The sequence below is a fragment of the Dermacentor variabilis genome, chromosome 2 (genome assembly GCF_050947875.1).
Source record: "Dermacentor variabilis isolate Ectoservices chromosome 2, ASM5094787v1, whole genome shotgun sequence".
Lineage (NCBI taxonomy): Eukaryota > Metazoa > Arthropoda > Arachnida > Ixodida > Ixodidae > Dermacentor > Dermacentor variabilis.
The window spans coordinates 213,553,978-213,567,351 of NC_134569.1; the positions used below are offsets into that span (position 1 = coordinate 213,553,978).

At 44.3% G+C, this 13,374-nt stretch overlaps 1 protein-coding gene across 1 annotated transcript in view; it reads right to left on the bottom strand.

Annotated features, from left to right (window-relative positions):
• ATP6AP2 (ATPase H(+)-transporting accessory protein 2) overlaps nt 1-13,374 on the bottom strand; it is a 55,193-nt gene that overhangs the window by 33,564 nt on the left and 8,255 nt on the right. Inside the window, exons 4-5 of the mRNA XM_075682603.1 lie at nt 12,226-12,327; nt 9,053-9,244 (exon numbers count right to left, since the gene is read on the bottom strand). Of these exons, the coding sequence (XP_075538718.1) occupies nt 9,053-9,244; nt 12,226-12,327 (294 nt within the window). The remainder of the gene's footprint in view (nt 1-9,052; nt 9,245-12,225; nt 12,328-13,374) is intronic.

Consider the following 13,374-nt stretch of genomic DNA (forward strand, 5'->3'; position numbering starts at 1 on the left):
TAAAGTACCTTTTTTTTTGCCATAAATGATGGCCTTAGATTTCTAAGCCTCCCCCCCCCCCCAAGATAGTGGGAAGCCTCGGAGCATCCCAAATAATTTAGGCATAAATGCTTTTCTACAGTCTCTTTTGGCTTCGCTTCTACTATGACATGACATGATACAGTACGTGGTCATGTGGAAGCAGGACAATGTGACATTTTGACATTCACTACGGCTTGCTAGGTTGCCTGGTACTTGTTGCTGCTACAGCAGCAAGTGAGAGGGCACTGCTCTTTCACCTGAATTTAACTAGGAGAGCGCCGACTGCAAATGCCTTGCATATTCGAACTCCTTCACCTGCTCAAGCTATTCAGCACAAAATGGATACATATGCGAATTTCAAGAAATGCAACAATAAATCGCAGTAAGAAAAATAAAACAATTTACTGCAAGACTTGCAACATTCCCTAGTTGTTTACATCAAGGAACTGCTTTGCCACATGGAACGCACAACTATAGGCCTTCTGATTAAGTTTCTGTGTAATGGGAGTACTGCTTAAGAGAAGAATTTGCATATTTCACAATCTTCTTAGCATGTTTTTTCTTTCTTTTTACATATAAGCATACTTGAATGAGCCTGGTTCAATTTTATTCTATAATATGGTTTATGGCAATTAAGATGTTATGTTCTATGCCTAAAACTTCTATGTCTAAAATGCATATTTATTTTGGTTTGTTTTCATGTATTGAATTTATTTTTAGTGTAATAGCTCCTTCAGGAAAAGAACTCTAGTGTAACCTGTAAAAAGCAGGTGCTATCCCCACAGTAGGAAAAGAATTCCCACAAGTCACAAATGCCGGATGCGTGGAACTCATACCCCTCGCACGACAGCGACAGTGGTTAGTGGCTTGGCTTGTTTTGTTCGGGCATTGCCGGCAGCTGCTAGATCACCTAGCCTTCACTAGCTCCGGTTTCGAGGAGGCACCGGCGATATGGCCGGCGGCCATGATCCGAAATTCCGGTTTTTCTTATGCATTAGGTCTATGGGGCCAGTGGTGATTTCGCAAAGCTGTCCAAATAATCAGGCATGTCCGAATTATCAGTCTGAGACAGTACTAAAATGAAGCCATGCATTCTGTACTGCTGCCGATACTTATCAGTCACGATATGACGAGACCTACATCTTCTGATGATGATGATTATTGGAGTTTCTTGGCGCAAGGGCCGGAAGTAACCCCAGCTTCTGTGCCAATTTATGGAAAACAGAAATTACGTTTGCGGGTTTCGTCAGTGAACATACTCATGTTGTGTTAACACAGCAAGCATTTGCTTATTGTTTTCTTGGTTTTCACTCAATCACTCAACAAGTTTTTTCCTTTTTTTGCTTGCTTCATGAACCAGCACATTTTGCAGAAAGCGCACGTGACAAAAAATTCAGATGTCGCAATGTGTGCGTACCACTGCATCTTGATCAATACAGTACATAGTCAAGTGCTGTAGCACATTGCATGAAGAGAGACTACCGAAAAACTGTACACTTCTGTCAGCCCCCAGTGAACGTACAGTCGAATCTCGTTAATTCAAACAAGCTTCATTCGAACATTAGGTTTATTCGAACTGACGCTGTAGTCCCGTCAAAGTTATGTGTATTCTAATTGGTGAAATTCAAACATGCAAGCATTTACGATAGTGAATTCAAACATACTGCACTCTGACAACGCTCTCAGCAGCACGCCGAATCATGTGGCAGCACCTCCGACCAGCGTTGCTCTAACCCTGCCAGAGGAGGAGCTTAGGAGAGACTCCTCAACATTGTGTACGAAGAAAAAAAAAATGTGGCGGAAATTTGTGCGTAGGCGTGTGCAGGCGCACGTGACCGATTACATCGTTAGTGATGAGTTAGTGACTTCTGTTAGTGTTGCGGCACCGCCATATACCCCATAGAGTTAATATGTTAATGTACAAGAACGTCTGACATTTGGAAAGCAAGAAACCTCCGCCGTCCGATTTTTGCCATGACCACAGGTCCGAAACAGCATTGATCGAAACCACCACTACTACTATTTTTATTGTCGTGCCACCTCGAGCCGGCACTCTCGCAAGCAGATCCACTGGCAGCCACAGCCACACCGCTGGCAGCCACAGCCACACCGTGGCAACGCTAGGCCTTGCTACTTCAACATTCGCTACCAAGCTTCTTGCTGCTCGGTGCCGTGTTTTTCATTAAAACAATTCGCTGCTGTTAGCAATGGCACTGACTCCACCTTTGTAATCCTCGCCATTGGCTTTGGAGCGTAGAAAGCATGGCGCATTGCATAATGTCAGTTCCCAAAAGTCAACTTCGCCCCAATACAGCCATCTTACACAGTGACGCATACCAAAAGTTCAAAGGGGCAATTGTAACGGGACATGGTGTGTTTCCTTTAATTGTACACGCGTGCACCTGCCGCCTCCTATCACAGTATTAGCATCGATGTGCCTAATAACTGGCTAATTTGTAACTACGTGTGAATAAATCTTGCGGAATTTCCCACTCGTGTGTTAGCTCGGTGCATGCGCCACTGCAGGTAAGTCCTCCATTCAACTAGCTTCCTTTAATTCGAACTTCTTTTTATTTGAACAAATTATCAGGCCCCTTCGAGTTCAAATTATCAAGCCTCGACTGTATTACCTGTTCACATGCACAAAGTCGGCATGCCATAGTGTTTAGAATTCTGGGATTGAAAACACAAGATCATTAGTTAAAAGGAAGCTTTAGCGGAGGGGCTCCTATCTAAATACATGGGAAAGGAGAAATAGTTTTTCTTGGCAACCACTGCATAAGATTTGATGAGGTCTGCTGCATTTAAATGAAAAAGTTAAGCTCTAATGACTGTTGATAGTAAATTTTCGATACGGGCAGTCACTTTCTTAATGAAAATTGTTGAAAACTGCAATTATTCACAAGACAAAACTATCGAATTTAAAACTCCTATAACTCGGCAATGAAAAGCAACATCACTTTTCTGTAAATTTCAGCTAACAGTACATCCAAAGCGGACAAAATTAATGTATTATACAGGGCTCTCAAGTATACCACTAATTTTTTATGACCTTTGCAAAACCCTTGTAAGCAATGTAACTAATTCACATAGGAGATAAATTGATATATCAAATTTATTTGCTTTGACCACTAACAAACAGATGCATTTTCCAGAACTGTGATATCGGTTCTTGGTGCAGAGCTACAAATTTGTAAACATTGTGCTTCTATTTTTTTTTCAAGTGTACCAATTTGTGAAAACGATTTCAGATAATTCAGGCCATAAATCAAAATTCTGCTTCCAACAGTCACCAGAATTTAATTTTCCCTCTCAAATGCAACAAATTTTATTAAAATCAGCATAGTGGTTATCTCAGAAGAGTGTTTCTGCATTTTACATGTATTTAAATAGACAGCATTGGAGCTGGGCGCGAACTAAAGCTGCCTCTTAAATTCCAGGTCAGATATCACTTTTCCCCACCGCCCTATACCCCACCTAAACCTATGACAAACAAATTTATGAACGAACACGGTCAGTCAATTTGCTAGCTCATCACTGCAGCTTCCAGTAACACTTACTTTCTCTGAAAATGTGCCATTCTCTGAAGGTGCTTTGGACAAGGCTCACCTTCATGTAAGCCACGCACCACCACTTTGAGCACAAAAATTAAGGGAAAATAAAAGTTTCACTAATCATCATGTGCATAGTACTGCATGCGTGTTTTCAGTGATTGTACCATTGCAACACTACAATCTTGGAGGTCACACCAAGGGCTGTTTAACTTCTACAAGCCACTACTAGACAGCATTAGTTACTGTCCTGCTGACGATGGCATTGTCATCATCGCCATATCCATTGCATCATGATCGCGCAGAATAGATCCAGCATGTTTCAACAGTATTCGCAGTGCCAGAGGCTGTACTCAGGCTTGCGAGTGCATCGGTGCACTCAAGAGATGTGGCACACATAGCGCATCGTGCGCACCATGAGCACACGTGCACCATCTATGTATGTCTCACCTTTTCTTTTGCAATGCAAGCATTGACATGCTCGCATTGCTCAACCAACTTGCCCAACTAGCTGTGCGCTGAGGAGAGTTAATTATCAGATACAGCTGCGTCATTGCTCTAGGCACATTAAGACTGCGAGAAGCGTGCACGTGGATTTCGAATGCAAGGCATGAAGTTTTGCTCAAGACTGCTGTCAAGAGCTTCAACGTGACGGGTATCTCAAGTATCTCGAGCAGTAATGTGTGGCACAGAGGACGACCAGCCTTGGGACGGTGCCAATGAGGCGATCACATCAAACGACAAGGGCAGTGGCAACAATGAGGACAATTGAATGTTGGCTGCAAGCAGTTGCATTATTCTGCATAGCAGCCTGAGTGCAGCTCGAGGCTTCAGTGAGCAGCCATAAGCCTGCCTTGTGGAAGGCTCACATTCTGTAAAGTGTCCAGGAGAAATAAGCGAATACAGTACTTTGCCCTAGGAGTGTCCAGGAACACAAGCGAATACAGTACTTTGCCCTAGGACAAACGAAGAATCAAAATCAAAATAGATAACAGAAAGCTTTATTTACTCAGATGTGCATGAAAACACTGCAATGACTGAAAGTTTGTCCGTGACGAGTAAAGCAGCAGTTGCTGTCTTTTGATGTTGTCACAGTCTAACAGAAGGAATGAGAAACTGCATTGTACCTGACCTGAAAAATCACATTGAAAAAATCCCTGAATACCTGAAAAAAATAGCTGAAAAAATCAGACATTGCTGACTCGTTTGTTGGGTGAAATCTTATTCAGAAAGCTACTGTGGACGCAGGTCCTTTAGGTTTTGACTTTCTGGGAAGCTTTAACGTCTAGCAGTGCAGCATCCACACCAAAATGATAAAACAACTGCCACTCGCTTGCGGCACTCCATGGATGAAAGGAAATCCCTGGACAAGAGAGACTTGTCACTGGGATACATGGGACAAAAATCCTGCACATAAGATACTCATCCGTGGAATGAAAAGGGCAAAAGCAAGGCAATTAGTCATTTGTATTTATGAAAGCTCCAAGCACTGCAAAAAGACGTAGACAAAGGGCACAGAAAACAGCCCGGACAAGCACTGCCATTTATATCAACAGCTGGCAACCAGCATGAGCAAGGACCCAAAATATATTGAGAGCACCATTCAATTCAGTCCTTGACAGGGTGCAATTTTGTAAATGTGCTAGCATAGAAACTCATAGCAGCCTCTGTCAGGAAGAATCGAACAGCAAAACTTCTCACTTGACAGAAACTACCACCACAATGGTGACAGAATGAGACAATGAAGGGCTCAACGGGCAAAAGTTTACACTCACCAGGATTAAATACTTTTTTCCTTATTACAAGTTACCCCAATATATTTTCTGAAATGAGGTGAATGACAAATTACCTTCAGGGAAGTCAATACAAGAAGTCACAGTGACCGCAGTGACATACGAGTGGAAATTCTAATGCAAGTTAAAGATAATTTTCACGCTAGTTGTCAATCCCATTGTTACTGAACAGACACAGCATGAACATGCAACAACTTCGACTACCATTGTCACAAGACTAGTGTCATCACAACACGGTGACAGAACAAGTTTTCTTGTAGGATCACGACTACAGCTCACTGCTTCCCCACTTTAATTATAAAAGCTCATTTAAAAGTTAAGTTCTGTTACATATTAAGCTAGCAGCAACAGAACTGAGTCACATGTTTTTGCCGGTACAGACTTGCATGCATCACAGGACAAACTTCCGAAGCAGTTAGTCCAGGTGAGGGTCAGTGTGTCGTTACCAATTGTAGTGGGGTGTTTTGAGAAATTTGGAGTATCAAACATAGTGGACCGCAAAGAAGGTGACATGCTGTGGTCCGTAGAAAGCAATAAAGAGTTGTTCGAGACTTGAATATGATGTACACTGGTTGTAAATAAATTTTCATTGTATGAAGCTAAATTCTGCAAGTTTCTTGTGATTTCTGACTTCCAGTGCTACATATATTGTGCAACAAGATAAGGTGCACTTTAGTATTGACTGCACATTGTTTTTACAACAAAGCTGTTAGGGGCTACTTTTCCCACTATCATGTCCGCATGTAGAAAAAAAATCCCAAAGATAGTGCAATGCCGGGCCAACCCATGGCAGAGGTGACGCAGGCGTTAAGCAGTCCCCATACATGAGCCGATTCCAAAGATACAGTAAAAGCTCGCAAATTTGAATTTCGTGGCAATGCCACGAAAATTCGAATTATATAAAATTCAAACTAATGAAAGTCAGAGAAAAAAATTGCTCGATTAAGGCGCACATATAGTCCGACATGGCGTAAGCACGCGCAAACACACACTATGTCACGTTGGCGTGAACAACGTCTACACTTCGAATCACTGGCGCAGCCAACGCAACCGGACGCGGCCCACACGATCCGATGTGCCCGACGTCAAGGTGGCTCTTGCTGCATCTGCATGTTCGTTGCGCTGACTGGCATGGAGAAAAAAAAATGTTGCAGTTGCGCCCAAAAAGTGAAGCATCGATTGCAATAGCCAATTAGTGGACAGCTATACAAAGTAAGGATAGTAATTTTACCGGCCGCATTCGCTTACCGTATTTGCCTGATTATAAGTTGACTCGAATGTAAGTTGACCCCCCCATATCGCGTGCGACAAGGGAAAAAAAAAGAAGAGCATACCCGAGGGTGCATTCAATAACAAAAATTTATTAGTAGCTGACATGGTCACTGGACTAAGTCTTCACTAGTGCTGCCATCGTCATGGCTGCTACGGTCCCACAGCGCGTCGTCATCCAACAAAATTCCCCATTTGGCAAACGACCGCACCACGGCACCTTGTGGAACAGCAGCCCACGCCGAAAGCACCCAACCACACGCAGCCATCAGGGAGGCTCTTCTGACAGGTCCAGTTGGCATAAGTTTGCGGCCTTCTGCCGGCAGCCACTCGTACTCACAGTGGAGCAAGCCCTTAAAAGGCGAAGATCCAGGCTTGTTTCATGACCATGTTGCACTTCACTGGCAGGGACCGATCATGAATTTCAGCGACATACGCCGAAAGCTTGGCCTACAGCTTCAGAAAGTGTCCAGAGACTTCGGCACGTGGGAAATTCCTCACTTGCCGTCACAGGTGAAAATTTCACTTCGCTGCAGTGGCCACTCTCGCACCACCCGTTCAGAAACATCGAACTTGCAGCCCGCTGTGCAGTGATTTGTTTCTTCAGCGTAAAGGATGGCAGCCCTCTTGAACGCTGCTGTGAACGAGTGCCAAATGATTAGTGGGCCTGCAGCACTCATGATGACTGAGGAAGCATGGAAGCAGCACATAGCCGGCAGTCAAGTCGAACGCGTGAAGCCAATGCCCTTGGTCAAACTAAGAGCATAGAGAAAGCTAAGAGCTACAGGCGTAGAGCTACAGGGAAAGAGAAACACGCGAGCGGTGTCTGCTCTTCCATGAACTACCGATACTCTCCGCAAGCACCGCCGTTCTGAGGGTGCCGCTGCGAATGGTACAGCGGCGCTTCCATCAACTATCGACATCCCCCTTATGAGTTTTGTGTGCACTGAAATACTGTCAAAAATGTTGAAAAACCCTTCCGAAAAGCGAACAAACTCGCAGGATAGTGAAAAACTACGGGTAGGGCCATAGAGCAAACATAAAATTGTAACTACGTTGTAGCTCCCATTGGTCTCGCTTTTTTGGCAGTGCCATGTTTTGGTTTCGATTGTAAGTCGACCTCCCCCCCCCCCCCCTTTTCAGATTTTCAAATTTATAAAGTTAAGTCGACTTATAATCATATAATCATGTAAATATGGTACTAACTATATTAACAAGCATGGTGTCACGTGCACAGGTAAGCATGAACACATCTCGCTCGATGACCCCGGAAACTCGGTGAAAAACGCTGGAGTGAGAAAACGCGGCAGTTGCAGCGAGCGGATTGATTTTTGTACAGCTCTCACTTCAATGCGAACGAAACATAGCAAGCACATTGCATAAAAAACTAACATCACTACGCACACTCTGCAAACCTCGCAGATCGCTTTGAAGATGAGGCCCACGCAGGCGCGTACTTTGGCCACGTCGCAGATTGCTTTCAAGGTACGGTGCCCGCATGGCCACACCATAAGCAGCAGCCGCCGGAGAAGAATGTCCCCTCCCTCACACCCGTGCCTCGTGCGCGACAGGAGAGGGTGCGCTCAGCCCCGCCTTCCTTGCTTGCACATGCGAGATTGAGCCGCGTTCGCCGGCTCACCCTCGCACGCTTTTGCTCATACACAAAGAACATGGCGCACGGCGAGGGTGTTATTGTCCTTGCCACTCATGGAAAAAGCAAAGCTGTGCAGCCTGTGCGGGGATGCCAGTGTCGCCAACAAGCTGCCGCGCAATAGCATTCTCCCCATCCATGATGGCATGGAGTTCGAATTATCGGTGGGGGTGCAGATTGCAGTGTGAATTAGCGGGATGTGCTACATATTGCTTTCAATACATTGCTGGACGGTTTGTGGCTGCTACTTTTAATTATCTGAAATGTCAAATTAACGAGTTTTGAATTAACAAGCTTTTATTGCAGTGGAGGTGCAGTTCACCATCAAGGGCCCCACATACACAGCTTCACTGGTTATCCTTCTTCACAGAGTGGAAGGGCACTGAGTTTTTCTTTTATGATGAAACCATAAAAACTGGGTGCACAGCAGAATCAGAAGGATGTTATAACTGGGCAAATCTTTCCAAATGAAGCAACTTGGTCATTTCTTCTGCCTATTCAATTCATTCGACCAGCCAAATAATTCGATCAATTTCGCCAGTCCCATCACAGTCAAATTAACAGAAGTTGAATGTATTCATATGTTGGACGAACCATCACGTGAGGTGCTTACGCAGGCACAAATGCCAAATTTGCCTCCTGTGCTCTTTTCCCGATACCCAATGTCGACACGCGCACATTGCTTACTTTTTTTTTTTCAGCGAACGTTTTATAGCGGCAACCCTCTCTTACAATGCTATCACTTGGCACAAAACGCACTCGCATACCTGCTCCAGCATGAGCTTAGCAGTGTGCAGCTCGACAGCAAACTGGTCATCTCCGGGCAGGGACACGTTGAACGTGCCATCGCGGAGCACCTTTGACAGCTCGACGTCCTTGACGGCCTCCTTCAGGCGGCTGTCCACCTCCGGCGAGACGGTCAGCAGCAGTTCAGGATAGGCCATCTTGGCACCATACAGCTGCAACCACAGGGAGCAGAAACGAGTCATTCACTTGGTAAAAGTACACAGATGGAAATCATTGAGGTGTACGAATTAAGACAGCAAGGAATAGAATTCGTCATGCAAGAGAAACTAAAGCACAAAATACTTTGAGATTGTTAAATTAAAGCCATTCTTACTGTGGGAAGAGGCTCGGTAAGCCAGAAAAAAATTTAAAACTAAAGGTGGGCAGTGGCATCCGCTTTAAGTTCCCGCACCAGCTCATCGTGACATCATTGATTTGACACGATCTGCTTGGGCCTAGTTATTATGGATTGCGTTGCAATTTAGAAGAGTGAAAGACCAAATTGAGCAAGTTTCAAGAAAATTTACGAAGCCATAACTACCCTTAAATGCAAAAAATACTCCAAAATTTGTAACAACACACTGGCATACCGGCTCTGGAGTTTCGGCGCAAAATTTAGAAACTGGAACTCTGACCTTCACTTTGTGTTCTAATAATCAGCCTACCACTGCAAAATTCACTAAACTGATTTCAAGGATCTTTCTGGGCCTCTTGCATTATGGAGGGTTTGATTGCAGTAAGTAATTCGATGTCATGATTATGCACAAGTTCAGCCAGAAACACACTGACATCGACTGTCTTTCCTGCGCACCCGTCAAAACCACTCCACAAAATCCTGAGGACGACTGTGGAATTATTTGTTGACCTTGCATCTTCCAACCTCTGTCAACAGTAATGTGACGATTTAAAGCTGCGAGCACTGATTGAATACCTGGAAGGAGATCGACTGCAACCCCTGCAACTGCTCACACGTCAATTGTCATCTTTTTGCATCCACAATGACTTGCTCTAGAAGGGGAAACTCTTCAGCCTACAGAAACAGCTTACTTGGTGGTTGTGCTGACTACACTCAATGAGTACATGCCACGATGAGCACAAGCTCTTGGTTTCACACGTGCTATGGCACAGATCAAGCACTGCTAAGCCTGGCTAAAAACAAAAATGTAAAGCACAGTATCAAAACTGTCCACAACTGCCAACATCACAAGGTTCCCCCCCATGAGGCCAGCCGATCTCTCCAGCCCATAAGTCTCCTTCGTGCACCCTTTGAATAGGTCGCTATGGATTTACTTGGCAGGTTCTTCAAGCTCTTTGGCTGATAAATGTTCAATTGTTGCTGCCACCGATGACTTGACAAGGTACTGTGAAACCCAAGACCTTCAGCAAGCTACCACTTCCAGCTTGACTTACTTTATTAAAAACATTTTCCTCTGCCAGGGTGCTTCAGCTCTTGTCACAACAGATCGTGGCACAGTGGTGACAGCACAGCTGCTCCAAAAGATCCTACAACTCAGTGGTGCCTCACACCGTATAGCTAATGCATACCACCTGCCAAGCAATGGTCTAACTAAACGAATAAAAAAATAAATTGCACATGAGCTTTCTATATATGCCGCTAAGGATAACAAAAATTGGGACGAAGTGCGTCCAATGTTACATTTGCGTACAATATCTGCCTACTGTACTTCAATCCCGACCAAATATTCCGGATGGTGCCCATACATACCTATGGGACCAAACTTTCATTATTTGAATCCCAAAATTAGTCGTCGCCGGGTAATTTAAACTTGGCTGTTCATAATGCGTGCACCCAACCACAAAAGTGACCGCAGCGGTGACTTATGGGTAGTGTCCAAGTCACATCCCTGTAATGGCTCTCTTTGGGTAAAAGAAGCCGATCTCGAAGGCCATACTTTTGCCGACAGCATGTGCAGGAAGCAATTGCGGAGCTATAAACGTGTCACAGACACCACGTTTTGGACACCACCTGTAGCAGCAGCATCTGTTTTGGCAGCACTTACAGTGAATGCATCGGAACATATGTCTTCTCCCTTTGAAAACGTCTATTTTTTGCCTGCCCCAAGAAGATTTTAAAGCGAAAATGGCAGCTCATAACGAATAGTTACAGTGGTTATCCAAGTCTAATGCAAAATGCACTAACTCCAAGAACTCTGCACATCTGACAACCAGCCAATGAGGAAGGAAATCCTCACTGCAATGGAGCTGGGGCTGCAACCTCTGACACTTAACAGCGCTGTTTCGAAGCAAATTCCACACTCTTCAGTGCAAAAGCTAAGCAGATTCATGACGCTAAATTTTTTGCGAAGGTATGTGGCTTCTCAATGCAGTGTGGCTCTTCAAATGCTCGAGAATGCGTGGCATGGACGAATGGCCAAGAGAAATGGCAGGCACTAATTCTTGATTTCTTTGAGCCTTTAACAGCAAGTTCCCGCAAATGACAGTTTAAAGGTAAAACCACACTGCCTTCATTTATTTTGGTAGTTTCCTCATTCTTACCTTTGCTTGGCTCTTATGATTTCCTTTGTAAATAGTGAGAAACATATCAATAGGGTTCTACTACGAGTATAACTGGGCAACCTTAAAAAGTAATCAAGATAGGTTATTGAGTCGACCGATAGGATACTGACTCGGTGGTGCGAATCTCGAAAGCACTCAATTTACAGGTCAATCCCACTTTAAAGGGAACACTCTAACGTGTGGCTATCACTTTGCTGGCGCTCTTGCTGCAACAACGGGCCAACACTATGTCACAGAGGTGTAGACAGGCGCCAGCACTACCAACTGCACGTCATCTGCTACGAAGCCAGGTGGTTGTACACTCGCCAGAGAAAAAATCCTGCACTTGCTCTGCGCTCCCATGTACCCTTTAAATGTGGGCCGAGCTGCACCTTGGATGGTATGAAAAAGTACCCTTGTCCACAGTATGTTCACACTAATATGCTACATAGCAACGACGAACTCCTTCAATTAAAGGAATCTCAAGGGCCATCAACTTGAGCAACAAGGAAAAGAGCCCCTGTGAAGCATACAAAAACTATCTGTTCCCACCTACGTGTAACATTTCATTACGCATTCCTTGTTTCCCTCTGAAGTGCAAATAACAACGTACAGTAACAGATATCATTGGACGCACCTTTTCACCTGTCTTCATGTAGAGGACCACAGGTTCTTGCTCTGCAAACCTCTCCAGTGTTCTCTCAGAAAGCAGCTCCAGTTGCTGCTGAAGGCTTGCATCCTACAAAATGAAGGCATGAATAAGACACTCGGCAATGTCTACACAATAGTAGTTGGAACATTTGGACCAGTTGGACCCCGGTCCAGCAAGTGCAAGTTCTCCTAAACAATCACGGCAACAAAATGCTTTTCAACCTTTTGCCAGTGGCTAACGGAACCAAGCTGGTGGCCCAGTTTTACAATGACAAAAACCATCTGCACTTTCAAATCAGTAGCCCAATTTCACCGTAAGTAAACTGCAGCTCAAGTAATTAAAGTGTGTACCATCAAAAGGCACCTCCGTGTATGTGTGTTACTTCAAAAACAGTGCATGAATCTAATTGTGAGGCATCAATATTCAGTACAGCTGGCATTGCACAGCGTGCACATTCATCCAAAAAATGCAATAAGCAAGAAGCAAAGTCAGGCTTTGGGAGCAGTCAAGGCTGTCTGTGTTTGCAGACATCAACACTTCTTGTCCTGTCCCGTCGGAAATAGAATCCAGAAGATGGCTCTTGTTGAGATACATCAAACAGAGCTCCCATTCACAGATATAGGGCTTCCACAGAGAGTGCTGCCACAAGGAGCAGTCCCTCCTTCGGTTTTATAGAAACCTTGATAAGAACAAATACGGAAACATAGCTAGCAGTTTCAAGGTACTGTTAGCTACGTTTCCGTATTTGTTCTTAACAAGGTTTTTATAAAACGAAACAAGGTGCCACTCCCTCTTTATGCCTTTCAGCTCTAGCTAACACTGTAGGTTGATGACCTCTAGCTCCACTGAGGAGCTGCAGTCTTCCTGTGTCACCGGGAAATGGCTGACAAACAGATGGTCACTCTGTTTTCCATCTCCAAATGAATTGAGGCATTGCTGAAACTGCGCCAAAAGGTTCTCAACATGCTCAGAAGTTACAGTGTCGCCCTTTCCCTTCCCCATGCATGAAAGTTTATTTTCTAATCATAAAATGTCTGATGCTAGCAATTACTAAAAAAAAAGCCATGTTCGTTCAAGTGTCTAAAATATTATGCAGAAGACATTCGCAATGATTGTTAATGTAAATGAATAGCA